We start from the raw sequence: 25,652 nt of genomic DNA, 5'->3' as shown, positions 1-25,652 counted from the left end.
CGGGGGCTGGACTGGGCGGGGGGGGGGGGCGGCTCCGGTACCGGCCGGGGTGGGGGTGATGCCGGCCGGGGCCGCCGGTGCTGCAATGCCGCGGGGGTGCCAGCGGCGCTGCGGCAGCCGGGGCGAGAGGGGGCGGGGGGGGACACGGGAGCGGGGGGGCGCGGCGGGGCCGGGGCGGGGCGGGGCGGCCCCGGGGCGGGCGCTGCCGGTGCCGCTGCCGGCGCCGGTGCCGGTGGCGGCGGGCCCGGTGCCGTGCGCGCGTGCAGGGGGCGGGGGCGGCGCTCCCGGCCCGGCGGCCGCTTCCTGCCCGGCCCGGGGCGGAGGGACGGGCAGGACGGTCCCCGGCGGTCCCCGGCGGTCCCCGGCTCCGCGGGCCCGGCGCGGCCGCGCTCGGATTATGAGGGAGCCATGAGCCCGCTGCGGGGCTGCCTGCTCGCCGCGCTGCTCTCGCTCACCCCGCGGGCAGGTAGGTCCCGCTCCGGCCCCGCTCCCGGCATCGCCCCGCTCCGGCCCCGCTCCGGCCCCGCCGCCGCTGCGGCTTTTTCGCTGCATCGACACATTTTTCCGCAGCGCCGCCCCGCAGCGCCCCGGGAGGGGCCAGGCCCGAGCCCCCCCCCCCTCCACCCCGACTCTCCATCCCCGCACCTGCCGCCCCGCGGTGGGGGGGGCCCGGCCCCGCACCCCCGGGTGTCCCCGCACCCCCGGGTGTCCCCGCGGGAGGGGTCCCCACACCAGCTCTCCGTGTCCTTTCGGGAGGCGGCCCCGCAGCGGCCCCCCTGTGTCCCCTGGGTGTCCCCTCCGGGGGGTGTCCCCACAGCAGCCCCTTACGTCCCCTCTGGGATGTGTCCCCATAGCGGCTCCCCTGTCTCCTGGGTGTCCCCCCAGGAGATGTCCCCGTAGCGGCCCTCCATGTCCCCTTGGGAGGTGTCCCCATAGCGGCCCTCTGGTGTCCCCTGGGTGTCCCCTCTGCAGGTGTCTCCACACCAGCCGTCCTGTCCCCTGGGTGTTCCCTCTGGGGGATGTCCCCACAGAGGCCCTCCATGTCCCCTCAGGAGATGTCCCCCTACCAGCCCCCATGTCCCCTGGGTGTCCCCACCAGGAGGTGTCCCCATCCCAGCCCTCCACCTCCCACGAGGATGTGTCCCCATACCGGCCCCCCATGTCCCCTGGACATACCCCCAGGAGGTGTCCCCATCCCAGCCCTCCCTGTCCCCTGGACGTCCCTTCCAGGTTGTGCTGCTGTGCCCAGGCCCCCCCTTCCTGCAGGTGCAGTGGCATTGCTGGGTCCCCCCCCCATCCCCTGGGTGCCCCACTCCGGGATTGCACCGCTTTACCAGCCACCCCTGTCCCCTGGGTGTTCCCTGGGTGTCCCCTCCAGGATGTGCCACTGCACCTGAGGCCTTTGAGCTTTCCTTTCCCAAATGTGTCCCCACACCGTCCCTCCATGTGCCCGGACACTCCCCAGCCTGTGCTTCCTGGGTGTCCCCTCCTGGACACACCACCGCACCTGGGTGACCCCCCCACATCCCCCACCCTGGGACATGTCCCCGTACTCACCCGCCGCATGCCCTGGGCCTCCCACCTAGAACACAGGTGTCCCCTTCGGGATGCAGTGCCACATGTCCCCAGCCCCGGTGCCCCCCGCCCTCCCTGGGCCGCCGCGACTGGCTCCCCTCGCCCGCAGGTCCCGCCGCGCAGGCCGGCTCGCTGCCGCGGAGGCTGCCCCGGCCCGGATGGCAGGACGGGAGGGTCGTTGCCCAAATCACCCACCCCAGCAGGTTGGTGGGGCAGAGCTCCGGAGGAGAAGTGCAGAAGCATCAGCTGGACACCAGGGTCAGGAATGAGCCTGGAGGAGGAGGAGGCCCCGTAAGTGAACCGCCGCCGCCCCCCCCCCCGCCATCCTCTCTATTTCTGGGGTCCCCCGGTGGGCGGCAGGTCCCCAGGCAGCTGCCATTGCTGCCCTGGCTGCACCCCCCCCACGTGCGGGGCCACCGGCACCCCACACCGGGGCCACCGTCCCCCCAGGGACCAAACCACTGCCGCCCCCCCCGCGGGGCACCGATGTGCGCCGTGAAATCCCGTTAAATCTGAGCACCGGCGGCGCGCGAGGGCGTTGGGAGAGAAGAAACGGGAGCGGGCAGGCAGAGGCAGAGGCAGGCAGGCAGGGGCAGGCAGGGGCAGAGGCAGAGGCAGAGGCAGAGGCAGAGGCAGAGGCAGAGGCAGAGGCAGAGGCAGGCGGGCAGGCAGGGGCAGGCAGAGGCAGGCGGGCAGAGGCAGAGGCAGAGGCAGGCAGGCGGGCAGGCAGAGGCAGGCAGGCGGGCAGGCAGGGGCAGGCAGAGGCAGGCAGGCAGAGGCAGGCAGGGCTCCTGCAGAACGAACGGGCTCATGGCTCCGGCGCCAGGGAGGACGGATCCAGGCCACGTGGGAGCAGCCCCCGCATCCCACCCGGTGCCGACCCCCGACCCGCCGCCGTTTCCCCGCTCCGGGCTCGGTGCACCCGCACCAGCCGGCGACTTTCACCCCGGGCCGGCGGCCGCCGTTACCGGCATCCCGGGGCGCCGGCACACGCGTCCCCCGGCGCGGGGCGGGGGTTGGTGCTTTCAAAGAGGCGGCGGCGGCTGCAGAGGCCGGCGCGCATCGATCCCCCATCCTCACCGGATGAAAGGTGAAATAACGAGCTGCAGTCGCCGCAGAGGTGATTTAAACCCGGTGTTAAGTAAAACCGCCGACGCCGGGAAGCGCTGGGGGGTGGCTGGGCCGCAGCTGGCGCTGCCGGGATTTCAGGGAGGCGTTCAGCCAGGGCGTCGCGGGGGGATGGAGCAGCTGCAGACCCCGGGGAGTCTGGGGCTGGGTCCTGGCAGCGGCACCGGCAGAGCCCCCGCCAGCCTCCCCCGGCCGCGCTGCCCGACCCCGCGGACGCCGTCTTGGCCTGGGCCGTGTCCCCCCGGGGAGCTGCGCGGTGGCAAATGGGTCCTTGTCCCCACGTCACCGTCCTGCGCTGCGCCCGGGGCCTCAGCGAGGGACCAGGCACCCCAGGAAAAGTTTGGCTTTTCCTGGTTGCCGATTCCCCCGGTGCGAAGCCCCAGGACTGCCGAGGTGGTGGTGGACCCTCACCCATGCGACGAGTTTGCCGGGTCTCAGGCGGGCGCCGCAGCGCAGCTCCTGCTGCTGCCGGCAGAATTAGGTCAGGAGCGCTGAGCGCCGCAGGGCGGGTGAAGCGCCGGCTCGGCACTGCCGCGGGGCGGGGGGATGCTCTGCCACCCCCACCCCTGTATGGCTCCTGGGGTGCCGGTGCCCTCCTGGCACTGCAGGAGTGATGGTTTGGGGACCAAAAAACAGTGTTTTCCTTCACATTTAATTTTTTGGGGTTAAAAATAAAAGTGCACCTTCAGAGGCTGCACATCTGGGTTGGGTTTTTTTCTGTTAATTAATTTTTAATTTTCTTGGGGGGGGCCTTTGCGGGAGGGCTGACGACTCCAGCTCTCTTGCAGGGGCTGCACCTGGCGCGGGTGAGCTTCGTGGTGCGCGCCTTCGGCTCGGCCTTCACCCTCGACCTCCGGCTGAACCAGTGAGCAGGCCCAGGGGTCCTGACGGGGCGGGGGGCACCTGCCGTGGGGCTGCTGCTGCCCCCCAGCAGGAGGGAGGGGGTGGAGAAGCCGGGGGTCTGTGGGGACAGGGGATGGGTTGTGCGGGGCTGTCCCAGCTCCAATACTGGGACTGAGCGGGGGGGTGGATGGGGGAGAGGGGCCCATGGGGTGCCAGCACCCTCCAGAAGCAGGGGGGTCCCATGCTGGGGTGATGCCACGTGCACGGGTGTGGGTGGGTGTACGACGAGGGTGCTGCCGGCAGGGCCACGGCTGCTGCCATCTCCCTTCTCCTCCTCCTCTTCTTCCTCTTCCTCCCTGCTGCCACGGCCTCTCACCCCCTGCCTGCTCTCGGCAGCCACCTCCTCGCATCCCACTACGTGGAACGGCACGTCGGCACGGGCAGCAACAGCAGCCACAGCACGGTAAGCTGTGTGCCGTGCCGTGCCGTGCCGTGCCAGCTCTGGGGTCGTGGTGGCACATTTATGAATCCAGCAGACGTCCAGCAGTGGCCACCCCCAGCTCAGTGTGTCCATCTGGGTGGTGCTGGGCTGCCCCCCGGTCCCTGGGGTGCCCAGCCCATGCAGCAGGGTGCTGCCCCGGTGGGTGCTGGTGGGTACTGGGTGATCCCCAGGGTGCTTTGGCACAGGCTGCCAGCCTCGTCCGGGCAGTGGGTGCCCACCCGGTGCCACAAGCGCCGGGTGCCCCCCAAGGGTGACAGGCAGTGAACCCCAGAGCCACCAGCCCAGGGGCTCCTGGGGATGCAGCGAGGGGGGCAGCTGCCTGCACAGCAGCGGGCAGGATGGGACCCAGGGGCAGGGGAAGGGTCTGCCCAGCTCAGACGCCTTTCCCTGCTCCGGCAGGGCGCGGGGGAGCACTGCTACTACCAGGGCCGGATCCGGGGGCAGCCCCGCTCCTTCGTGGCACTCTCCAGCTGCCAGGGCCTGCGGTGAGTACCCCATGCTGCTGGGCAGGCAGAAAGGGGGGATCGGGGGGGCTGCACCCCTCTGCACCCTGTCACCTCCACCTCTCCTTGCAGTGGGGTCTTCTCAGACGGCCGAGCCACCTACCTGATCGAGCCCCAGGCGGGCGCCGAGCACAGGCAGGTGAGTGGTGGCACCGGGACCCGCCCCGTGCCTGCCTCAGCTTCCCCACTGCAGCATTACAGTCTGGCTGCAGCTCGGGACAGCCTTGGGGACACGGGGATGTGCTGTCACGTCCATGTGTAGCCATGACACTCCTCTCCCCATGGCAGGGCCTTCGACCACACGTCATCCAGCGCGTCCCCAGCTGCGCCCGACTGGGTGAGCCTTCACGCAGAGCCGGTGCTCGTCCCCAAGGACCCGTGACAGTGGCCTTGGTGGCCTCGTGTCCTGTGCCCCACCAGCTCTGTCCCTTCCCTCCAGGCTGCCTCTTCCCTGCACTGAACCAGCGCGTCACGGGCGGGTTACCAAAGCTGCGGCGGCGGCGGCAGGTTAGCAGGGACAGTGGGGGACGTGGGGCAGGGGACAAGGGCACTTGACCCTGGTTGGTGTCCAGCTGCCAGCTCAGCCTCGCTGGGGGGGGCCCACAGCACGGCTCTGCCACGGGTGCAGCCGGGCTGGTTTGTGGGTGCTGGGGTTGTGTTTGCAGGCTGCTGCTCCTGCACAGGCTCGGGGATGCTCTGGGGACTCTCTGGCAGTACCTGCGGGGACCTGCCCCAAACCCACCCCTCCACGCAGCCCAAATATCCCCCATGAGCAGCCCAAAAGGGCTCGAAAAGCCCCTTCGCTGGGTCTTGGCAAGTGGATCCTGCCGGAGGCGGCTCAGCCGTGGGCTCCCACCGGCAGGTACGCCGAGCCCAGCACACGGTCCACAGCGAGACCAAGTACATCGAGCTGGCGGTGGTGAACGACCATCAGCTGGTACGTACAGGGGGTCCCGGGGATGGGGGGGTCAGGGTGGCGCCCCCAGCCCAACCTGGCTCTTGGTGCCCTCCCAGTTCCTGCAGCTCCGCAAGTCCGTGGTTCTCACCAGCAACTTCGCCAAGTCTGTGGTCAACCTGGCTGACATGGTGAGAGGGGGTTTGTCCCTGGGGGGGGGTCCCTGGGCGGGATGTCCCTGGCACCTGGTGGGTTTGTCTCTGGCGGGTTCATTCCCAGGGGGTTTGTCCCCAGTGGGCTTATCCCTGGAGTGAGGGGGATGTCCCCAGTCCCTGGTGGGTTTGTCTCCTGGGGGGGTTTGTCTCACTGGGGCTTTTTTCCCCAACACCTGGTGGGTTTGTCCCACTAGTGGTTTGTCCCTGGGGAGCCCAGCTCCTGGGGGATTTGTCCCCAGGGAGTTTGTCCTCAGGGGGTTTTGTCCGTCGTGGCTGGTGTGTTTGTCCCTGGGAGGGTTGTCCCGGGGTAGGATTGTCCCCAGGGGGTTGTTCACTGGCACCTGATGGGTTTGTCTCTGGGGGAGTTGTCCCCAGCAGCTGGTGGGTTTGTCCTGGGGAGGGGTCTCATCGCCGGCACTGTCCCCTCGCTGTCTCCCCACAGATCTACAAGGAGCAGCTCAACACCCGCATCGTGCTGGTGGCCATGGAGACGTGGGCGGCGGAGGACCGGATCCGGATGGGGGAAGACTCCCTGGAGACCCTGAACGAGTTCGTGAAGTACCGGCGCGAGGGGCTGGCAGAGCACAGCGACACAGTCCACCTCTTCTCGTGAGCACCGTGGCTGCGTCCCCTCCCCGGGGCCGGGAGCCGCCGTCCCCCGTTCCCACCGTCCTCTTCCTCGCAGGGGTCGGACGTTTCAGAGCAGCCGCAGCGGCACCGCCTTCGTGGGGGGCATCTGTTCGCCTGCCCGCGCCGGGGGTGTCAACGAGGTGGGTGCAGCGAGACCCCCACGAGAGCGGGCTGGGCCTGGGGGGGTCCCTGCGGTGACCTCCCCGTCCCCCCTGCGCAGTACGGCAACGTGGCGGCCATGGCGGTGACGCTGGCGCAGACACTGGGGCAGAACGTGGGCATGATGTGGAACAAGCACCGCACGGCCGCAGGTACCCACCGCCCCCCCGGAGCGGGGCGGGGACACGGGGGACATTGTGGTGCCACTACGGTGGCATCGGGACGTCCAGAGCACCCCCAGCCCACCTCTCCTCCTCCCAGGGGACTGCCGGTGTCCGGACTCGTGGCTGGGCTGTATCATGGAGGACACGGGGTGGGTGCCCGCTCAGGGTGGCACTGCCACCGTCCCCTGCATGCCTCATGTCACCGCCCACGGCGGGGCCATCGCCGAGGGTCCTGCCCCATTTTGGGTGACCAGCTGTGCCCGGCGATGCCACTCGGGTGGCACGGGGGGCTGACGGCAGCCCCCACCCCGCAGGTACTACCTCCCGCGGAAGTTCTCCCGCTGCAGCATCGACGAGTACAACCAGTTCCTGCAGGACGGCGGCGGCAGCTGCCTCTTCAACAAACCCCTGAAGGTAACGGCCCCCCCGGCCCCCGATCCTGGATGGCCACTGGTGGGGGGGGGAGAGCGATGCCCCAGGGGTGGCTCTGAGGGTCCCTTGGGACTCACAAGTCTCCCCCAGCCCCTGCCATGTCCAAGGTAACGGCGCCGGCGTTGAACCCGGTGTCCCCCGTGGGGGACAGAGCCGGACCTTGTGCTTGGTGGCAGTTGGTTTGGGGGTCCCACCATCCCCTGGGGACATGATGCCCTTTTTGGGGGGCTCACAGCAGCACCCAGCTTGGGCCCCCCCCAGCATCTCTTGCTCCCCCTCTCCTTGGTCCCGGTAGCTCCTGGACCCTCCGGAGTGCGGCAACGGCTTCGTGGAGGCAGGCGAGGAGTGCGACTGCGGCTCGCTGGCGGTGAGCGGGGACCGGGGACCACTGGCTGTGGCCAAGCTGGGGCCACCAGCCTTGCCGGGTTGGCTGAGGCGCGGTGGGGGCCGCTGTCCCGGCAGGAGTGTGCGAGGAGCGGCGGCAACTGCTGCAAGAAGTGCACCCTGACCCACGACGCCATGTGCAGCGACGGGCTGTGCTGCAAAGGCTGCAAGGTGCGAGGCGGGGGGGCCGGATCCGGGGTCCTGCGGGCTGTCGGGGTCCCTGGACCACCGGCGCCTGACATGGCGGCGGCTTCACCCCCCCGGTGCAGTACGAGCCGCGTGGCGTGTCCTGCCGGGAGGCCGTGAACGAGTGCGACATCCCCGAGAGCTGCACCGGGGACTCCAGCCAGGTGAGCCAGGCCAGGGGGGACGTGGGGACACACACCGCAGGGCCACGTGGCATCACTTATCCTCTTCTCCCTGTCACCCCCCCAGTGTCCCCCCAACCTCCACAAGCTGGACGGCTACTTCTGCGAAAACGAGCAGGTGAGTCCAGCCCGGCGTGGTGGGACATGGCCACGGCCCTCTGGGCCCAGGCAGCTCCCGTGGGGCTTGGACACGTCCCTCGGGGCTCAGGGATGTCCCTGTGGGCTCCGGCATGTCCTGCGGGGCTCCAGCACGTCCCCATGGGCTTGGGAACATCCGAAGGGGTTCAAGCATGCCCCCGTGGGCTCAGGCACGTCACCGTGGAGCTTGGGCATGTCCTGCGAGCTCAGGCACATCCCCCTGGGGTCGGCACATCCCTTGGCCTCAGCATGTCCGCGGGGGCTCCAGCAGCCTGGAGCTGGGCTGTGCTCACAGATGCAGCCACGGCCGAGCCACACACGTGTGCATGGGGGTGGGGTTCGGGGTGTAGCCGGGGTCCCCAGGGTGTGTGAGCCCTCCTGAGCACCGGCCCATCAGCCCTGAGCCACGCAGCCTTTCCCTGGGCAAAGCAGGGCCACGGGCCGTGGGCCATGCACCTTCCCTGTGCGCGTGGCCGTGACCACTGTACCCTGTAATTTTTCCCATCTGTGTGCTCCTTCCTTGCACTCACGCACCCGCAGCGATGGGCCATGCAAACCTTCCACACACACATGCGTGGGGCTCCGTGCCCCAAACGTTGTCCTGGGGGGGGTGTGGGGTGTGCATGTGGCTGCTCTGTCCCCCTCAACCTGCCTCTGCAGCCGGGATGGTGGCCCTGGGGCATGCGGGGGGGGGACATTGTCCTGGTACCAGCTCTGTGTCCATGCACATGCGCGTGCAAGCGCCTCCCCATCCTCGTGACCCCTCTCCCTGCTCCCCAGGGACGATGCTACGGCGGGCGCTGCAAAACCAGAGACCGGCAGTGCAACGCGCTGTGGGGCCGCGGTAAGTGCCAGCGCCAGGGTGGCTTTGTCAGGGGTGGGGACGGGGTGGGGGGACACAAGTGAGTGACACCCGTTTGCTCCCAGGCTCAGCCGAGCGCTTCTGCTACGAGAAGCTCAATGTGGAGGGGACCGAGAGGGGCAACTGTGGGCGCGAGGGCCTGGGCTGGCTGCAGTGCAACAAGCAGTGAGTGAGCCCTGTGCCCCATGTCCCCCCCTGGGTGCCCCCCGCCCGTGCCGGTGATGCCACCGGTGCCTTGCAGGGACGTCCTCTGCGGCTTCCTCCTCTGCGCCAACATCTCGGGCGCGCCCCGCCTGGGTGAGCTCAGCGGCGAGATCGCCGCCACCACCTTCTTCCACCAAAACCGCTACGTGGACTGCAGGTGGGTGCCAGCGCCACGGGACGGCCGCGGGCGTGGGGGGGTCCCGGTGTCACCCGCTGTCACCGTCCTGGCGCAGGGGAGGCCACGTGCAGCTGGTGGACGGCTCGGACCTGAGCTACGTGGAGGACGGGACGCCCTGCGGGCCCGGCATGCTGTGCCTCGACCGCAAATGCCTTCCAGCCACGGCCTTTAACTTCAGCTCCTGCCCCGGCAGCTGGGACGGGAAGATCTGCTTCGACCACGGGGTGAGGGACACGGTGGGGACAAAGGGGACCCGCGGGGGGGTCACGGCAGCGAGGGGGTGACGCCATCCCCTCGCAGGTTTGCAGCAACGAGGGCAAGTGCATCTGCCGGGCCGAGTGGACGGGGAAGGACTGCAGCGTCTACGACCCCATCCCCGAGCCAAAGCCGACGGGGGAGACGGAGCGATACAAGGGTCCGTGCGCCCCGGGACAGGGGAGGGGACAGGATGGGCTCCCTGTGTCCCTGCTGTTCCCCCTCCCCACAGGCTGGGGCGTCCCACTCTGTCCCCAGCCTCCCTCCCCCGGGGGCCCAGTGTCACCTTCCCCCCCCTCCCCAGTGCCCTGGCTGCACTGGGCACAGCTGGGTCGTGTCCCCCCCCCATGTCCCCACAGTGCTGGGGCTGCCCTGGGGCTGTGTCCCCATGTGTCCCCCCCACTGACATATGTCCCTGTCCCCTCCTCCCTGTCCCCTCTGTCACAGGTCCCAGTGGCACCAATATCATTATCGGCTCCATCGCGGGGGCCGTGCTGGTGGCCGCCATCGTCCTAGGGGGGACAGGCTGGGGATTTAAGTAAGCGGCCGCCGCATGGCTCGTCCCCTTCCGCTGCCAGCACGTCACCGGCCACGTCCCCCCCCCGCACTGTCACCACACCAGGGCCAGGCCCCTGCCCTCCCGGGCACCCCTGGGTGGGGGCAGTGCCAGCCCCCCCGAGCTGGGCATCACCTGCGGTGTGGCCCCTGGTCCCCTTGTCCCTGCCTGGTCCCCTTGTCCCTGCCTGGTCCCTTGCCCCAGCCCCTGCCTGACCCCCCGGCCCTGCCTGCGCTGCCTGCATGTGGGTTCACTGTCACCCGGACCCCTGCTCAGTCCTGGCTGTGTCTGTCCCCAAGCATGGGGGGGCCGGGGTGGGGGCTGTGTCGGTGGCCCCCGTGTGCGTGCTCCGGCCTGGCACTGGGACACATCTGCCGCCTGTGGGACACTGAGGGGGGGGGATGACACAGCGGGGGGGACACGGGGGTGGCACTAACACTGTTCTCCTCTCCCCCCGCCGCCCCCCCAAGGAACATCCGCCGAGGAAGGTACGACCCGGCGCAGCAGGGAGTGTAACCGTCCCCCCCCCATCATCTCCTCCTCGTCACCGTCACTGTCACCGTCACCGTCCGGCAGCCTGACGGCGTGGGAGCCCCCCGGGCCCGTCTGTCCGTGTCGCTGTGTGTCCGGCCGTGCTGTCTCCATCTCTGTGCCCCCCACAACTGAAAAGAGACGGTGGTTGGGGGGGGCCTGGCAGCAGCCCCCCCCACCGGTGCTGGCTCTTTTCAGCTCAGTGTCCCCCCCATGTGTCCCCCCGGTGTCACAGCCCCACACTAAACACACCCCACTTCTGTGTTGCAGGTCTGGGGGGGCCTGAGTGGGGCTGCTCTGCCTCACCCCACCACCCCCCCCCAGCGCCTCATTAACAGCAATTAAACGGGGCGCCGCTGCCGAGAGTCCGGCCGAGGAGGAGAGCGGGGGGGGCACCCGGGACCACCCCCCCCGACCCCCACCGCACCACCACGAATGTACGGGCCCCCCCCGGCCCCCACCCCGGGGCTGGCGGCACTCCCAGCACCGGGATGAATGTACCTGTGGGGGCGAGCAGGGACCCCCCCCCAGCCCTACATTCCGCCCCCTCTCCCCCCCCCCATCAGCATCTTCCAGCTTTGGGGCCTGGGTCCCCCAAGTGGCAGGCCAGTGTACCCCGCGATGAGGCCAGTATACCCCAGTACCAGGCCAGCACCCCCCGCCCAGTGCAGGGCCTGGAGTCGTGTCCCCCCCACCCCAGATGCCAGGTCTGGTATGGGGTCCGTAGGACCCCCAGATGTGCCTCCCCTCCCAGAAAGAAGCAGCTCAGCAGCTCCCCCATGTGGGCTGTGTCCCCCCAAACCTTCCCCCACCCCCAAACGTCATGGCTGTGCCCATCCAGCCTTCAGACCCCGCGATCCCCAGCACCGGGGACTGACACCCAGGGGTGCCAGACTCTTCCCCCGAGGGCAGGGACTGACACCCCCCCCCCCCCCCCCCCCCCCCCCCACACACACACACCCCCCCTGCCACTTCCCCAGCTCAGGCAGGTGAACCCCAAACTGGTGGCACTGGGGCTGGTGGAGGGGCAGGTGACAGCAGAGCCCACCCTGGGGGGCTGGGGTACAGGGTGAGCCCCCGGCTGGTGTCACCCCAGCCCCATGACAAGCTGATGGCACCTGTCCCCCCCGCGGGTGCGTGCACAGCACCCACTGGGTGCCCCCCATCCCCATAACAGGTGGGTGGCATGTGTCACTCCATCCCCATGGCCATGTGGCACTTGTCACCCTGCATGGGGGGGCTCCATGGGGCCACCCAACCCACAGCACCACGGAGCACCAGGGGCCCACGATGGTCCCTTCAACCACTGGTGGCACTCAGCATCGGGGCGGGGGGGGGAACAGGACACCCCTCGTGACAGTCTGTGTATGTGTGGGGACAGTGGGGGATGACACCTCCTGCCCACAGCGGTCCAGGGGTGTCCCCTCTGTGTCCTCCCTTGCCCAGCGTCCTGCCCGCCACCGCGCCCCTTTTCATGGAGGCAGAGGGTGACCAAGGGTGTCCCCACGCCCAGCCACGGCCGAGGCACACAGTGGCCCCCAGCGTTGTGTGACAGCCTGGCTGGGTGCCCACAGAGAGGGGAGAGGGCATGGCTGTGCCAGGGTGTTGGGAGGTGACAGTGGCACAGGGGGTGGCTGGACGTCCCCAGGCTTAGCTTCGGTGGTGGCTCCTCGCATGGCACATCAGTGATGGGTGATGGGGCCTGGAGCCACCGCGGGCACGGGGGGGTCTGGACCAACCCCCCACCTCTGTCACCACAATGTCCCCACAGTGCCGGGGTGGTCCCCACAGTGAGGGGATCCCCTTGTTTCAGAGCGAGAAGCCACCTCTGTCACTGGGTTTGGGGACAGTAATATATATATATATAAATATCGGGGTTTTTTTCTTAATGATTTTAACGCTGTAAGGTCAAGCGGTGCCGCTGGTGCCGCCACGGATGCGCCAGGGAGGGCCCATGGCCGGGATGGGGGGTGCACCCGGTGCTTCCAGAGCCAAGAGAACAAAACACACCCCCCCCAGGCCCCCCAGCAGGCTGAGCCCCGTCCTGGCACGCGGCAGGGGACAAGCACACAGGGTCGGCGGCAGACCCCCGCCCCGCCAACTCACCGCCAGCCGCACCGCCACCCCGCCCCGCCTCGCTCCGCGCTACCCTCCGCAGCCGGGACGGGGCCCCGGGCCGTGGCGGAGGGGTTCACTGCCCCCCCCGAACGCCTGCGCCTCGCCTCGCGCTCCTGCTTTGCACGCGCTGGGGAGCTGCCGCCATCGCCGGAGATGCCGCGTGCTCCTCGCTCGGCCCTGGCTCCGGCCCCCGGGAAGCCTCCTGCAATGTCGCAGAATTTATTTACAATAAAGATTTGGAAAATGAGGCGGGTTCTGCTTTTCACTGGCACTGGCAGTGGGGGGTATGGTGCCAGGGAGGCAGGAACCTCCCCAGATTTCATCCATGAGGATGCTCTGATCCCGGCTCCCCTCCACCCCAGCCCACCAACATGCCCCTTGTGCCCCACGCTCCACCCCGGCCCATCCCCAGGGGCTGGGACTGTCCTGACCTTCATGACCGAGTCGGGGCTCCCACTCTATGGAGCTGGCGGGTGCCACCGAGCTCCCTCCCTCCAAGCTATTGCCCGGCCAGGGACCCTGCCCCACCGCCAGGACACGTGGTGCTCCCCATCCCTCTCGGTCCTCGCCTGTCCCCATGTGATGACACCACCCAGCCCTGTCCCGCCACATGCACCCAGTCGCTGTCCCAGTATGTGCACTGGTGCCCGACACAAGAGCCGTTCAACACCGCAGGGACACAGGGGCAGGTCCCTGTCCCCTCCCCAGGGCACCCTCAGGCTGGGTCAGCTCCCTGCAGGGTCCTGCCTGGATGTGCAGGGGGGAGCAAACCCTGGCAGGCAGGGACCCGGGGACAGGCCCCCAGCTCCCGGAGGATGGAGCCTCTTCCCACGGAGCCAGGCTGGGTGATGCTCAGCTGGGGCTGGCTCAGCACAGTTGGACTGACCAACACAGCCAGACTGTTTGGCACAACTGGACTCGTTGGCACAGCCACAGAATCACAGAATCACTGAGGCTGGAAAAGCCCCTGAAGCTCCTCCAGCCCAACCATGACCCTCCCCCTGACCCTTCCCAACTCCCCCAGATCCCTCAGCGCTGGCTCAGCCCGACTCTTCAACCCCTCCAGGGATCCCGGGGACTCCCCCCTGCCCTGGGCAGCCCATTCCAACGCCCAACAGCCCCTTCTGCACAGAAATCCTTCCTCAGAGCCAGCCTGACCCTGCCCTGGGCAGCTTGAGGCCATTCCCTCGGGGCCTGGCGCTGGGGCCTTGGCTCCAGAGACTCATCCCCCCTCTCTGCCCCCTCCTGGCAGGGAGTTGCAGAGGGCCAGGAGGTCTCGCCTCAGCCTCCTCTTCTCCAGACTGAACCCCCCCAGTTCCCCCAGCCGCTCCCCAGCAGACCTGTGCTCCAGACCCTGCCCCAGCTCCGTTGCCCTTCTCTGGCCACGCTCGAGTCATTCAATGGACTTTTTGGGGTGAGGGGCTCAAGAGAGCCGGACTTGTCAGCACAGCCAGATTGCTCGGCACAGCCACCACGAGAGGGCTCCCCCAGACCAGCCCGTGCACGCCTGGACTGGACTGCACAGGAGCTGCTCTGACATCTCTGAGATGCTCCAGGGCTACATGTGACCCCGCGGTCCCCAGCCCCGAGCTGCAAGGACAGAGCCTGAGGACAAAGGCACAGGCTGGGCAGGGGGCTGCACCACATCCCCCCTGTTCGGGGTCCTTTGATGGCAAAATCGGTGGCAGATGGGGAACACGAGCGATGCCACCAGCCCCCTCAGTCCTGGCAGCAGTGGGAGAGGCCCAGCGTCTGCCTGAACAGGGGGGTCACCTCCCTGGGGCAACCCCCTCTCTGCCAGCCAGGGACGAGGGGCGGGATGCAGGACAACGCACACTGCAACCACCACCCTGGAGGGGGCCAAGCCCCCAACCCGTGGGGCTGGAGGTGCCCCTCGCTCTGCAGAGCCCCCGAAGGACCCGCTCTGGTGTCCCCCCTATGCACAGGGCACAGAAACATACCCAGATCCAGCACCCTGCAGGGAGATGCTGAGCACTGGGGCCCGCACACACGATCTGGGGTGCTGGGTGGGCGAGGACAGGTGCTGCCGGCCTTGCCCCCCTCGCTGAGGGGGCTCAGGAGCACCTCAGCGTGCTGCCAGGGTGCTCCTTGAGGCGCTGCCTCCCTCGGGGAGACCCAGCCCCCGGCGGGGGAGGTCTCTCTCCTGATTTCAGAAGGGTCAAGCCCACATTATTAAAGCAATCACCGTCACCCGCTCGCTCTGTCCCCCGCAGCCACGGCCTCACAGGAGGCAGCGAGGGCTGGGGAAGATGCTGGAGAAGCCTCCAGCCATGATGGGGCATGCAGGGCAAGCAGCCTGCTGAGCTTGGAGGGGGGGTCTGTGCCAGGAGCACCCCCCACCCTCACTGCCTCCACAGCCGCAGTGTCCTCCCCTGCCAGGGCAAGGCTGGGAGCAAACAGGGCTGCTTCTCCCCACGACGCCATGAGCCCATCGCAGCGGAGACATCTTTGTACCCCGTACGGATTTTAGCCGCAGATTTGCTACCAGCCACAACCGAGCTGCATCTCGGCAAGGAGCTATTTTGGGCTGGTGTCTAGATACCAGGGTGATGAGTGAGCCAGAAATATTCCAGATGCACAGACTGTTTCTGAATCTTGAGTTATTCAGGGCCTTCAGGGTCAGAAGGGCAAAAAAAATGACTTACAAGTCATCACAGCTCCAGCCCGCAGCCCCGCAGGGTCAGGCATCATCTACAGGGCTGCGTGTGCTGGGGAGGCTGAGGCTCACAGGGACACTGCGGTGGGGCTGGACGTGCCTGGCACAAGGGAATGCTCTTAGCTGACTCCCCAAGACCACAAAAACTACAAGAGGCAGCAGGGTCCAGCATCCAGAGCGCTCGATGCCCCAGGCTGCCACTTCTCTCCATCGCAAACTTCTCCAGCTCCTTTCTAGCTTCCTCCATTGCATCACCAAGCTCCTCTGCCCTGAACCGCAGAGCACGAGCTGGCTGGATGCTGCAGCATCCCTGCCTGGCCTCAAGCTCCTTCTCCTACTCCTAACTCGCCAGTTTTATGTTAGAGACCAGTCCTCATGCTCAGCTCTTATCACCCCTCGCCCACCACTGCCAGAATTGAGCTGCACTTGTTAAAGGTTAACCACGTGGCCCAAGGGGGAACCCACAGTCCCCCATTTCCATGCTGGGTGCCACGATGCTCCTCTGACAAAGGCTGTGAGGTCGACATGGGGGGTCCATGGCAGAGCTCTCTCCCTAATCCCGGTGTGACACCCTGTAACACAACACAGCTGGAAGGACCCGCAGGGAGGAGCAGCTTGGGCAGGCCTGGGGATGCGCCTGGCTGAGCAGCTGTCACTGAACAAGGATAAACTCAAAGACTTACTCGCCCCTCTTTTCACTGAAAACAGCAACGGGCCTCTAAGGGTGGATCTTGCCAATCTCAAACACCTGCTATGGGGAAAAAAAAAAAAATTAAAATCCCTCATCATGAGTAAAACCAAAGAAATAAGAAACCAACTCTTCTGCAGCCACCTCTGTGTCTGTGCCATTACATAATGGGAAACCCTTCAACCTAAAATATCTCCGCTCCTTTGGTTGCCGAAGCTGATGGTTGACCATCTGGCTGCAATTTTTCAGCTATAATCTAACGAGGCAGACTTTGTTTTTAGGGTGTGCAGAAGGAAGAAAATCCTCAAGGACTCCCCAGGAATGTGGTCACGGCAGAGGCCGCAGGGTGGGGGGGCCACCATGTGAGCGGCAGCTTGTGTGAGCAGAGGGAGGCGATGGATTTTTCAGCTCTTGTGATCATAAGAAAGATGTTTGGGTCAGCTTTTGCGAGCAGAGGGCGACGTCAGATGGTCAGGAGGCAAATGCTGCCGTGTGAAGTGAAATGGGGAAATGTCGTCCTGAAGGGAGTTTTCTCTGGGGAAAAAAATATCACAGGTGAGAGAAAGTAACACCCAAACACTGGCTTCACAACGCAGCTGAAAAAACATGCTCTCATTTTCCACACAAATAAATGAAGAACCTGAACTGAACTCTGACCACAAACCAGAACATGCATTTTCCAGCCAGGAAACCCTCCGAAGGCTGACACAACCGCACGGCACAGAAGCTGTCCGTCTGCCCCTTCCCTGAGGCACTCTGGTCATGCACTCGCACCCTTGAGCAACAGGCACTTTCTACTCCAGTGACAATGCTGGAAGGCAGCGTGACTCCTGCGGGCTGTGTCACCTCCAGTTCCTGGTGGGAAACGGGGATGGGGAGAGGAGAGGAGAGGAGAGGAGAGGAGAGGAGAGGAGAGGAGAGGAGAGGAGAGGAGAGGAGAGGAGAGGAGAGGAGAGGAGAGGAGAGGAGAGGAGAGGAGAGGAGAGGAGAGGAGAGGAGAGGAGAGGAGAGGAGAGGAGAGGAGAGGAGAGGAGAGGAGAGGAGAGGAGAGGAGAGGAGAGGAGAGGAGAGGAGAGGAGAGGAGAGGAGAGGAGAGGAGAGGAGAGGAGAGGAGAGGAGAGGAGAGGAGAGGAGAGGAGAGGAGAGGAGAGGAGAGGAGAGGAGAGGGAGAGGATGGGAAGCACAGAGCCTGCTCTGCCTCTGCCCCAAAGTCTCCTGGCACACAGCGTGGCTGGGGCAGAGCAGGACCAAAACAAGTCCTTTCTGTGCCTCTCTGAGTCGAGGCTCTTATTTGGTACATGGAGATTTCAGGGAAATTAACTTTTTTGTCACCACAGAGAAATTCTGCAGGCAAAAAGCTGATAAATGGTCAAAGGAGTATGCACACTTCAACTAAAAGCAGATCCCAGCTCTATCTTTTCTGATGATCTAGATTAAGGGAATCAAGTGCCCCCTCAGTCAGTTTGCAGATGACACCCGGTTGGGTGGGAGTGTTGATCTGCTCGAGGGCAGGGAGGCTGCAGAGAGACCTGGACAGGCTGGAGCCATGGGCTGAGCCCAACTGGGGGAGTTTCACTGAGGGCAAATGCCGGGGGCTGCCCTTGGGCCACAACAACCCCCAGCAGGGCTACAGGCCTGGGGAGGAGTTGCTGGAGAGCTGCTGGTCAGAGAGGGACTGGGGGGGTTGATAATGAGCCAGCAGTGTGCCCAGGGTCCAAGAAGGCCAATGGCATCCTGGCTTGTGTCAGCACTGGCGTGGCCAGCAGGGACAGGGAAGGGATCTGAGCCCTGTGCTTGGCACTGGTGAGGCCGCCCCTCGCTGAGTGGGTTCAGTTTGGGGCCCCTCACCCCAAAAAGGCCATTGAATGACTCGAGCGTGGCCAGAGAAGGGCAACGGAGCTGGGGCAGGGTCTGGAGCACAGGTCTGCTGGGGAGCGGCTGGGGGAACTGGGGGGGTTCAGTCTGGAGAAGAGGAGGCTGAGGGGAGACCTCCTGGCCCTCTGCAACTCCCTGCCAGGAGGGGGCAGAGAGGGGGGATGAGTCTCTGGAGCCAAGGCCCCAGCGCCAGGCCCCGAGGGAATGGCCTCAAGCTGCCCAGGGCAGGGTCAGGCTGGCTCTGAGGAAGGATTTCTGTGCAGAAGGGGCTGTTGGGCGTTGGAATGGGCTGCCCAGGGCAGGGGGGAGTCCCCGGGATCCCTGGGGGGGTTGAAGAGTCGGGCTGAGCCAGCGCTGAGGGATCTGGGGGAGTTGGGAAGGGTCAGGGGGAGGGTCATGGTTGGGCTGGAGGAGCTTCAGGGGCTTTTCCAACCTGGATGATTCTGTGGGAATTTTGCTATTTAGGCTCCAGCTGGAAACAAGAAACAAATCAATGCACAGAAAAGAGGCAGTTCAAGGGAAAACAGCAAGCGTCTCCGAGCAGCCTTGGCTCCGCACATCTTACACAACGCTGTCAGTGCAAATGGCACTCCAGCGCGCTGAGCAGAAACCAGGCGCTCCAGGGGGAAGGGGAGCATCAGCACCTCCAGGCTCCGACAGTTTGCAGAGCACGACGCATCTGCAGCGGAGGCAACTCGAGCAGTGCAGGCTGAGCTGAACTGGATGGGACTGAACGGTCACAGGAATTCTGGCAAGTGCTCGTCACAGCTTTGCAAACACAACAGGCCGTGGCAACCACACTCACCTCCCTCACCTCCTCACCTCCACAGGCTTCCTCCCACTAGTTGTGCTACAGAGCTCATTAGGGGTAATAAACACAGCCCATGTTACATGGTGCTTTAAGTATTTTGCATGGGAAAGCTGAGTATCATTCTGCTTTTAGGTAAACACAAAGGCATCAAAGCTGAAACCTTCTGCTGACCCATCTGAGACACCAGTGACCTGACTTCTAATGGCAGTGAGGAACCCTCCCCAGCAGAGACTGAGGACGTGAGCAAAACCACAGGCCTCCCAAGCCTGCACACAAACCAGACACGTCAAATCCAAAATCACTGTTAAAAAGTCTTTGAGGGTTTACAGTCCCAACATGGGTGCACTAAGGCTGCTTCAATATCCTTCCCTACACGGCCACAGCACTGACTGCTCCAAGTCAGGGCAGAAAAGGAAGCGAGGAGCAGAGCCTCCAAGGACAGCTTAGCAGTCAGAGCGACAGGTAAGAGCAGCCCCACGGCACCAGTGGCAACAGCCAAAGTCCAGATGGGAGTAAGACAGACCCGCTCACAGCCAGGGGCTGCTGCCGGCCACGCGCACACCAGGGGCTACGGGGCAGAGCGCGGCCACATCTGTAACCGCTCGCTTCGGAGAGAGGCCCATGGGCTGGAGGTGCATGGATAGCCCCAGCCAACGAGGGGACTGGAAGGATGTTTGCTAGCCCACAAGACAGCCAGTGGCCTGAAAACGTGGCGGAAGGCTTTGGTGAGCTTTAACTTCGGCTGCACAGCCTCCAGCTCCGGGGAGAGGGTGCGAATAACCTGGAGGAAATGGGAAGAACCCAGTTCCTTGAGTCTGTCATGACTAGACGGTACAAAAAATTTCCAAACACCCTTTAAGGAGCAGTCTCCTGCTGGCCAGGATGCCGACTGCACTGCCTTCCTTGTAGGTCTTTTCCAGCTCAAAGACCGTGTCATTCCAGGCACGGGCCAGCTTTGCTGCTGCTTTTTATTAGCAGTCCCAAATGCTCGCGTTCACGTTTCTGCCGCCGGTAAGCTTTAACCCACAAGCAGCCGAGGCAGAGACGGGCGTGACTCAAAAACGGCGGCTGATTGCTTCTGGGATTGCGCGTGCAAGATAGGTGCAGCCTGTTTTACAGCTCAGCAGTTCAAATCCAGGTCAGCAGAATTTAATTGAGATCCCCAGCGGGCCCATTTCACCTTGTCAGCGCAGTCAGAGCGGAGAGACAGCAGCCGCTGAACGCTCCGCTCCACCGGCGCTGGCAGCCCCCGGCCCCACGCAGGGCGCAGCACACAGACCCGTCTCTCACCCACCCCTGCCTGGAACTTATTAGCTGATGTTAAACTGCAGGAGCCAGGGATCAGAGATTGTTGAGTAGAAGTGGCACCTGGCAAAGAAAAGGATCCATTTTCCTGTTTTCCTGAGCTTTTCTTCCTAGTTCTTAAGAATTTAAATTCCTAACTGCAAACCAGCAATTTATTAAATTAGCTTTGAAGTCTCTCAAGATCTCAGCTCCCCTCTCTGGGATATCTGCAGTACCATGGCACTCCAGGTCAGAGCAGTTTATGTAACCATCTCTTGCCCCTGCACTGGCTACTGTCGGTTTACTGGGCTCTCCTTTCTTAACACAGATCTTCTCTTTCCTTACTGGCCATCAAAATATGCATGCAAGTAGGAAATGCATAAAACCCTCGCACCGCAGAGGAGAATAACTTTTTTGTTAAAAAAACAACCAGATCATTATGTAACACTGCTGCTCCAACCAGCTAGTCAGCAAGAAAAAGCAATAGGTAGTGAGAAACCAGATTTCAGAGTGATCGATTAAACCAGAATTTCATCTCACGGCCTGGTGGCATCACCTGAGCTCGTCCCCTCCTGTGACAGTCCAGCAATGAACAGCCCTCCCTCCCACAGAATAGAGGGGAGAAATATTCAGAGACAGGGTGATCTAATAGACATGCTGATGAAGGAAACTTCAGGGCAGCTCGAGTTTTCTTGGAAATTCCATGTTTTGAGTGAACGAAAACGGTGTAAAGCTTTTCCGTTCGCCCTCGGTCTTGCTACACTTCTGACATTTAGGACACGGTGGCTGGTTTTATACCCTCAGAGCACCAGGGCCCCCAGCCTGCCCTGCAGCATGTAGGTGGTGCCACAGCACACTTGGCAGTAAGGACATCCCTTCCCTCAACCTGAACTGTGCCGGGCAGATCACACCCATGCTCTGCGCGGAGGCAAAACCTCTATCTGTACCTTGCTCCCTGAATTTCATTTAATAAACTCAGTTTCTGTTCGATACAATTGCATCTCTTTCCCTAATCTAGACATTTCTAACTGCTGCAAGGCTCCTGGCCACGTGTCCCCCAGCGTGCCATGCCCTGGCAGGCTGCAGGAGCTGCTACGTGACCCGGCCCGGCCACACTGCAAAGTCCTCACTAATATGTATTCGAACCTGTTTTGAACAGAACACTTCTGGCCACCACCTTTTCCCTTTCACTTGCTTGAAGTCAGCCAGCACCTGCAGGAGAGCTGAAGAGAGATGTTAATGAATGGGGCAAGGCTGCTCCCATTTCCACACTGAAAAGCAGTTTTGTTCTGGGAGGGGGAACACTGCAGCCCCAGGTCACGCCAGGTCCATAGAGTTGCTAACAGCTGTCACTCCTGTCTCCAAACCTTCACCGGCTTCACAGAACACCTCTCAGTTCCACGTCACCTGAAAATTCCATTAGTACATCTGATATTTGGTGTGTGTGGGAGAAATCAATGAAAATGTCACGAGTTTCGACCAAGATATCAAAATAAAGCCTAATAGCACAGTTCCTTCTGCCCTCCAGACCAGTGATTCCCTATTCTCCTTCCCGTGCTCCCATCACCTATGGCACTTGCTCTTGTGCATTTTATCTGGCTTGTGAGAACAACCCATCCTATCTGGCCAAACAATTTCTTACACAGCACCATAACAAGGCAGTGACTGATGTGCAGAACGTTTACATTTAGTACTTTTCTTGTCTGAATCATGTATCTCATCACAAAATTGACCAGATCGATCCAGTCCCAATTTTCAGAGATCCTCACTGCACATTTACCACCTCATCTTAAGAACATCTACAGTGGCATGTGCTGATATGAGCGAAGTTATCTATTTTCTCATGGAGAATATGGAAAATACACTCCCAGGGAACCTATGTGTTAATCTCTCACACTGAGCGTGATCCAGCTACAAGCCCATAGAAATTCAGCACGCAGCTGATGTAATCAAACTGACTTTGCAACAGCTCCCTCAAAGACCTTTTGAAACGTTAACAAGTTTATTACCAAATATGGTTGACTAATCAGCCGCATTTTCTGATTCATGCTTTACATGTCAGATAAAGGGCTCTGTCTGGGCTGGAGGCTCACGCTCAGCTCAGCAGAAACCAGCTCCTTCCAAAGGGCTGGACCTCCTACAGAGGCTACAGAGTTTATAAAATATCCATCATACCTGCGAACAGACCACCAGCCTTCAATTAGCACCGAACCCAATTAATGAAACGTGATGCTTGGCTAAGCAAATTCCAGGAAATTTGATTCCTGTCCTCATGCTCCTCATCCTCTGGGCAGGTACTCTGGATGAAGCTGACCTGAGCGGCAGGCACGGCGCTTTCGGGGGTCTCTTCCCTCCATTAAAAACCACAGACAACCTGCAAACTTCTCTCTGTAACTTCATATTTTCACCAGTGCACACCAGTGGGACTTCTCTGGTGTAATTCCAATTAATGGAAACACTCAAAAGATCTCTGTGATGCATGAAGTCTTATTTTTTTGTATATGACATAAGAATACATGCAGCAACGAATCGCTCAATATTGTAACACCAGCCTCAGAGGAAAAAAAAGAAATATTGCTACCAGCAATATAAAGCAAGAGAGGAATTTTGTTTCAGAGCTTGGAGTCATCACATATAAATTCAGGTATCATGGGTCAAATCCCCTCACCTTCTTCCCTGCACAGAAAGTCAGGGGGTATAAGAGCCAGAGGCGATGAGGTAGCTCCAGAACTACTGACACACACACGCACGCCGACACCTGCCAGGATCAGTGCATTACCAGAAACACTTTCCACACACAACAGGCTTAAAAGTTTTCTGATAGTAGGTTTCCAGGTGATTTTAAGTTTATGGGAAAAGATATAAAAAGCCTGGCAAACATTCACAAATGGGAATATTGATTTTCTAGGGATAAGATATACTTAGAAGGGAAAAAATAAAAGTAACTCGCGTAAGTCACAATATGTCTTTAAATAAGCCCAAGATGAAAGCTGAGAAGTTGGCATGATGCTTTCCAATACTCACAACAAAGCTAAAATATATCACCGCTTGTTTGCTGACTTAAGAAATTTAATTCATTGCCAGAGATTGGGAACCTAACTTCCACCTGGATAGCGAGACCAAGCCCCCAGCAAAGCGTGTTAGAGGCGACCCACAGGTCTGCAGGGCAGAGCCTCGGCCCCGGCCTGCCCTGGGGCTCAGGCACAGCCCACAGCGGGTGCGCAGCCCCTGCCCCTGCTCGGCCGGACCTCGCTTCCACACAGAGAAATCCAGGCCACGAGGCAGCAGAAGTCACAGACCCGAACAAGGGTCACGTGTAAAACTCCTGGGGCATAACCCTGTGTGTGGACGCAGCTGCAGGGGCCTCGGTTCTGCTCCTGGGGAAGCAGCAGGCTCGGGCCCACAAACGGGCAACACATCCTTTGCCAAAGCACAACCAGAACATCCTGTTCAATAAAAAAAAGGAGGAGGACAGCAAAATCTGAACTGTATAGAAACTACTCCATAGCACTGACAAGCATTGATCAGATGTCTGTTAATCCCCTTTCCAAGGCATCTCTCCCCAGCTATCAACACAGAATTTACACAATGATAATGTCACCCAGTAGAAAACAAAATGCCATTTTCCAAGCAATGATGAACTGATATTTGCAGTTCCCTCTGATCTAGAGAAAATGAATGGCAAGCCCTGCGGGAGCAGAAGCCCCTGAGCTCCTTCCCACCATGCTGTAGGACGGTGGGTTACATCTAGTTACACCGTAATTTAACTCCTGCAAAGGGATCGGTCTGTCAGGAGCTGTTTCACAGTAACTGCACAAGGTGCAAAGCACAGCACGTCCAAACCACAGGAGCTGGGCACACCGCAAACACCCCGGGAGCCAATGTGCACGTCTTAACCAACAGCTCCTCCTGAAACTAATGTGTACCTGGCAGGTTATACACCCAGCATCAAGAGTTCTTGAATTATTAACAAATCAAGCGACAAGAATGGTGTAGTTGCTACAAGGTTGTAGTTAAACTACAGGCAGGAACACTTAATGCTCACAACATTAAACCCCTAACCTATGCTTCCAACAGGAAAATTATTCCACAGAGAGGATCTAATTTATACTTGCGATACCCGGTACGAAGTAAGCCGCGTTATCCTCCCTCTAGAGCAGAGGAAAACAAGGTGGAGCTGTCAGCTGGGCTGCCCAGCGACACGCGGGATCCGCTGGGATCACGCCGAGGTGCGTGGTGCTGCCGGAGAGGTCCTCAGGCCCCCCAGGCATCCGCACAGGGCTGGCAGATGTGCCACAGGACCCCTGGGAGACGCGTCCTCTCGGAGCAGCAGCTGGAGGCCAAATACCCGGGGGCATCTCAGACAGCACCGAGCCTGGGGTGACTGTGTGATCCCGGCTTTCACCCCGGGGTTTGCCACTCCCGGCCTGTTTCTGAGCTCAAGATCAAATACAGCCATCACAGGATGGCTTCTCTTAGACAATTTCCCAAGAAACACAAGCAAAGAGCACTGTGACCGTACCCTTCTTTTTGCAGTTATGGTCAAATGCCCGAAGCAGTTCAGAATTTCTTGCTGCAAATTCGTTGTTACACGAAGGCTTCTGCACTTTAAAACACTTCAGCACATGCTCAGCTGGATGCCTGTGGCTGGCTGCACTGACTCATACAGAGATAATCACATGCTTAAAGACAACAGGGAGGTTAAGTGTCCTTCTGGAGCAGCAGAGGTGACGCAGCAGGAGCCCGGGCCCGCTGCACCTCTCTGTTAGCCGTGCACTTGAACCCGTGCCGCGGGGCTCAAGCCGCCGTTACTCCGCCTGGGCCGGAGGTGGCGACCGCGCCTGGGCTGTTCCCTGCTCCGAGCGCGGTTCCCACTCCGTGGGGACTGACGGATGATCAGGCAACCTGAGAGCTGGTAAAACACACAGAGTTATCACCGCTGGATCCTGCCTCGGTCACCACCACCGGCCCTGCCACCACAGCCCTCGCCAAGGCTCGGGACACAACGTGCCCCGGCAGCAGGAGCAGCGCTGCCCTCATCTATACGGCTGATTTTTTTCTTTAACTCAGAACAAACAGCTTTTTATTCCAAGCCCACACCACCAAATCCATCTCACTTCTAGCCTTCTCACAGCTGCATGACATGGCAAACCACTTAAAGCCTCCTCAGACATACTTCCAATTTTGAGGCCAAATTTGCAGCGAGGGGAAAGCATGGGACAGTTACAAAAGCCATCTTTTGTGACGGCAAAACAGACGGGCATTCAGCTGCAATTTTTAAAAGGATCTGGGCAGCCAGCTCCCGTATGTTCCTTCGAAAATCGCAGCTAAATTAGGCCAGCTAATGCTGCACAGTTCACTGGACAATATCAGCATGCTCATTCATATGCATAAATGCAGATTTTCATGTTTTCATAAGTGGTATCCTTCTCAAGGTCTGACTTGCAAAATTTATAATTTTTCTTTTTCTAATGCAATTTTTCTTGTCACTGAAGAACAATCCACATGCAGAAAGGCACAGCTGGTTTCGAACCAACTCTTTATTATGCTAAACAAGGTCAAATATATCAAAATTCCAAGTTGTGGCTCTAAGACAAATCATTAAAATATCCCTCTCCCTCCCTCACATATTCAGAGCATATTCTATTGCTGGAAAAAAGAAACCATCTCACTCAGA

At 61.8% G+C, this 25,652-nt stretch overlaps 1 protein-coding gene across 4 annotated transcripts; it reads left to right on the top strand.

Annotated features, from left to right (window-relative positions):
* The first annotated feature begins 261 nt into the window (after positions 1 to 261).
* On the top strand, positions 262 to 11,595 carry ADAM11 (ADAM metallopeptidase domain 11). 4 transcript variants are annotated; one of them, XM_074926724.1, is made up of 27 exons: positions 262 to 466; positions 1,685 to 1,866; positions 3,492 to 3,568; positions 3,943 to 4,009; positions 4,448 to 4,533; positions 4,624 to 4,690; positions 4,840 to 4,888; positions 4,991 to 5,058; positions 5,414 to 5,488; positions 5,566 to 5,637; positions 6,104 to 6,270; positions 6,347 to 6,431; positions 6,512 to 6,602; positions 6,712 to 6,763; positions 6,929 to 7,028; positions 7,342 to 7,413; positions 7,509 to 7,601; positions 7,700 to 7,780; positions 7,866 to 7,916; positions 8,717 to 8,780; positions 8,864 to 8,963; positions 9,040 to 9,159; positions 9,236 to 9,404; positions 9,481 to 9,595; positions 9,883 to 9,973; positions 10,462 to 10,479; positions 10,793 to 11,595. In XM_074926724.1, the coding sequence occupies exons 1-27, from the start codon at positions 409 to 411 to the stop codon at positions 10,806 to 10,808; spliced, it is 2,286 nt and encodes a 761-aa protein (XP_074782825.1). In that variant the 5' UTR covers positions 262 to 408; the 3' UTR covers positions 10,809 to 11,595. The 4 variants fall into 4 exon arrangements, with proteins under 4 accessions (XP_074782825.1, XP_074782827.1, XP_074782824.1 ...); XM_074926726.1 differs by lacking the exon at positions 9,883 to 9,973; XM_074926723.1 differs by lacking the exon at positions 10,793 to 11,595 and having other exon boundaries at positions 10,462 to 10,613.
* Positions 11,596 to 25,652: the final 14,057 nt, after the last annotated feature.

Source organism: Athene noctua, chromosome 25 (genome assembly GCF_965140245.1).
Source record: "Athene noctua chromosome 25, bAthNoc1.hap1.1, whole genome shotgun sequence".
NCBI lineage: Eukaryota > Metazoa > Chordata > Aves > Strigiformes > Strigidae > Athene > Athene noctua.
The sequence above is the reverse complement of the archived record's forward strand: the minus strand, read 5'-3'. Positions and strand labels throughout refer to the sequence as shown.

Coding starts and splice junctions, on each gene's coding strand:
- ADAM11 (XM_074926722.1), top strand. CDS start 409: ATGAGCCCGCTGCGGGGCTGCCTGCTCGCCGCGCTGCTCTCGCTCACC. Junction 4,534..4,623: donor TCCAGCTGCCAGGGCCTGCG/GTGAGTACCCCA, acceptor CTCTCCTTGCAG/TGGGGTCTTCTCAGACGGCC. Junction 7,917..8,716: donor ACTTCTGCGAAAACGAGCAG/GTGAGTCCAGCC, acceptor CCTGCTCCCCAG/GGACGATGCTACGGCGGGCG.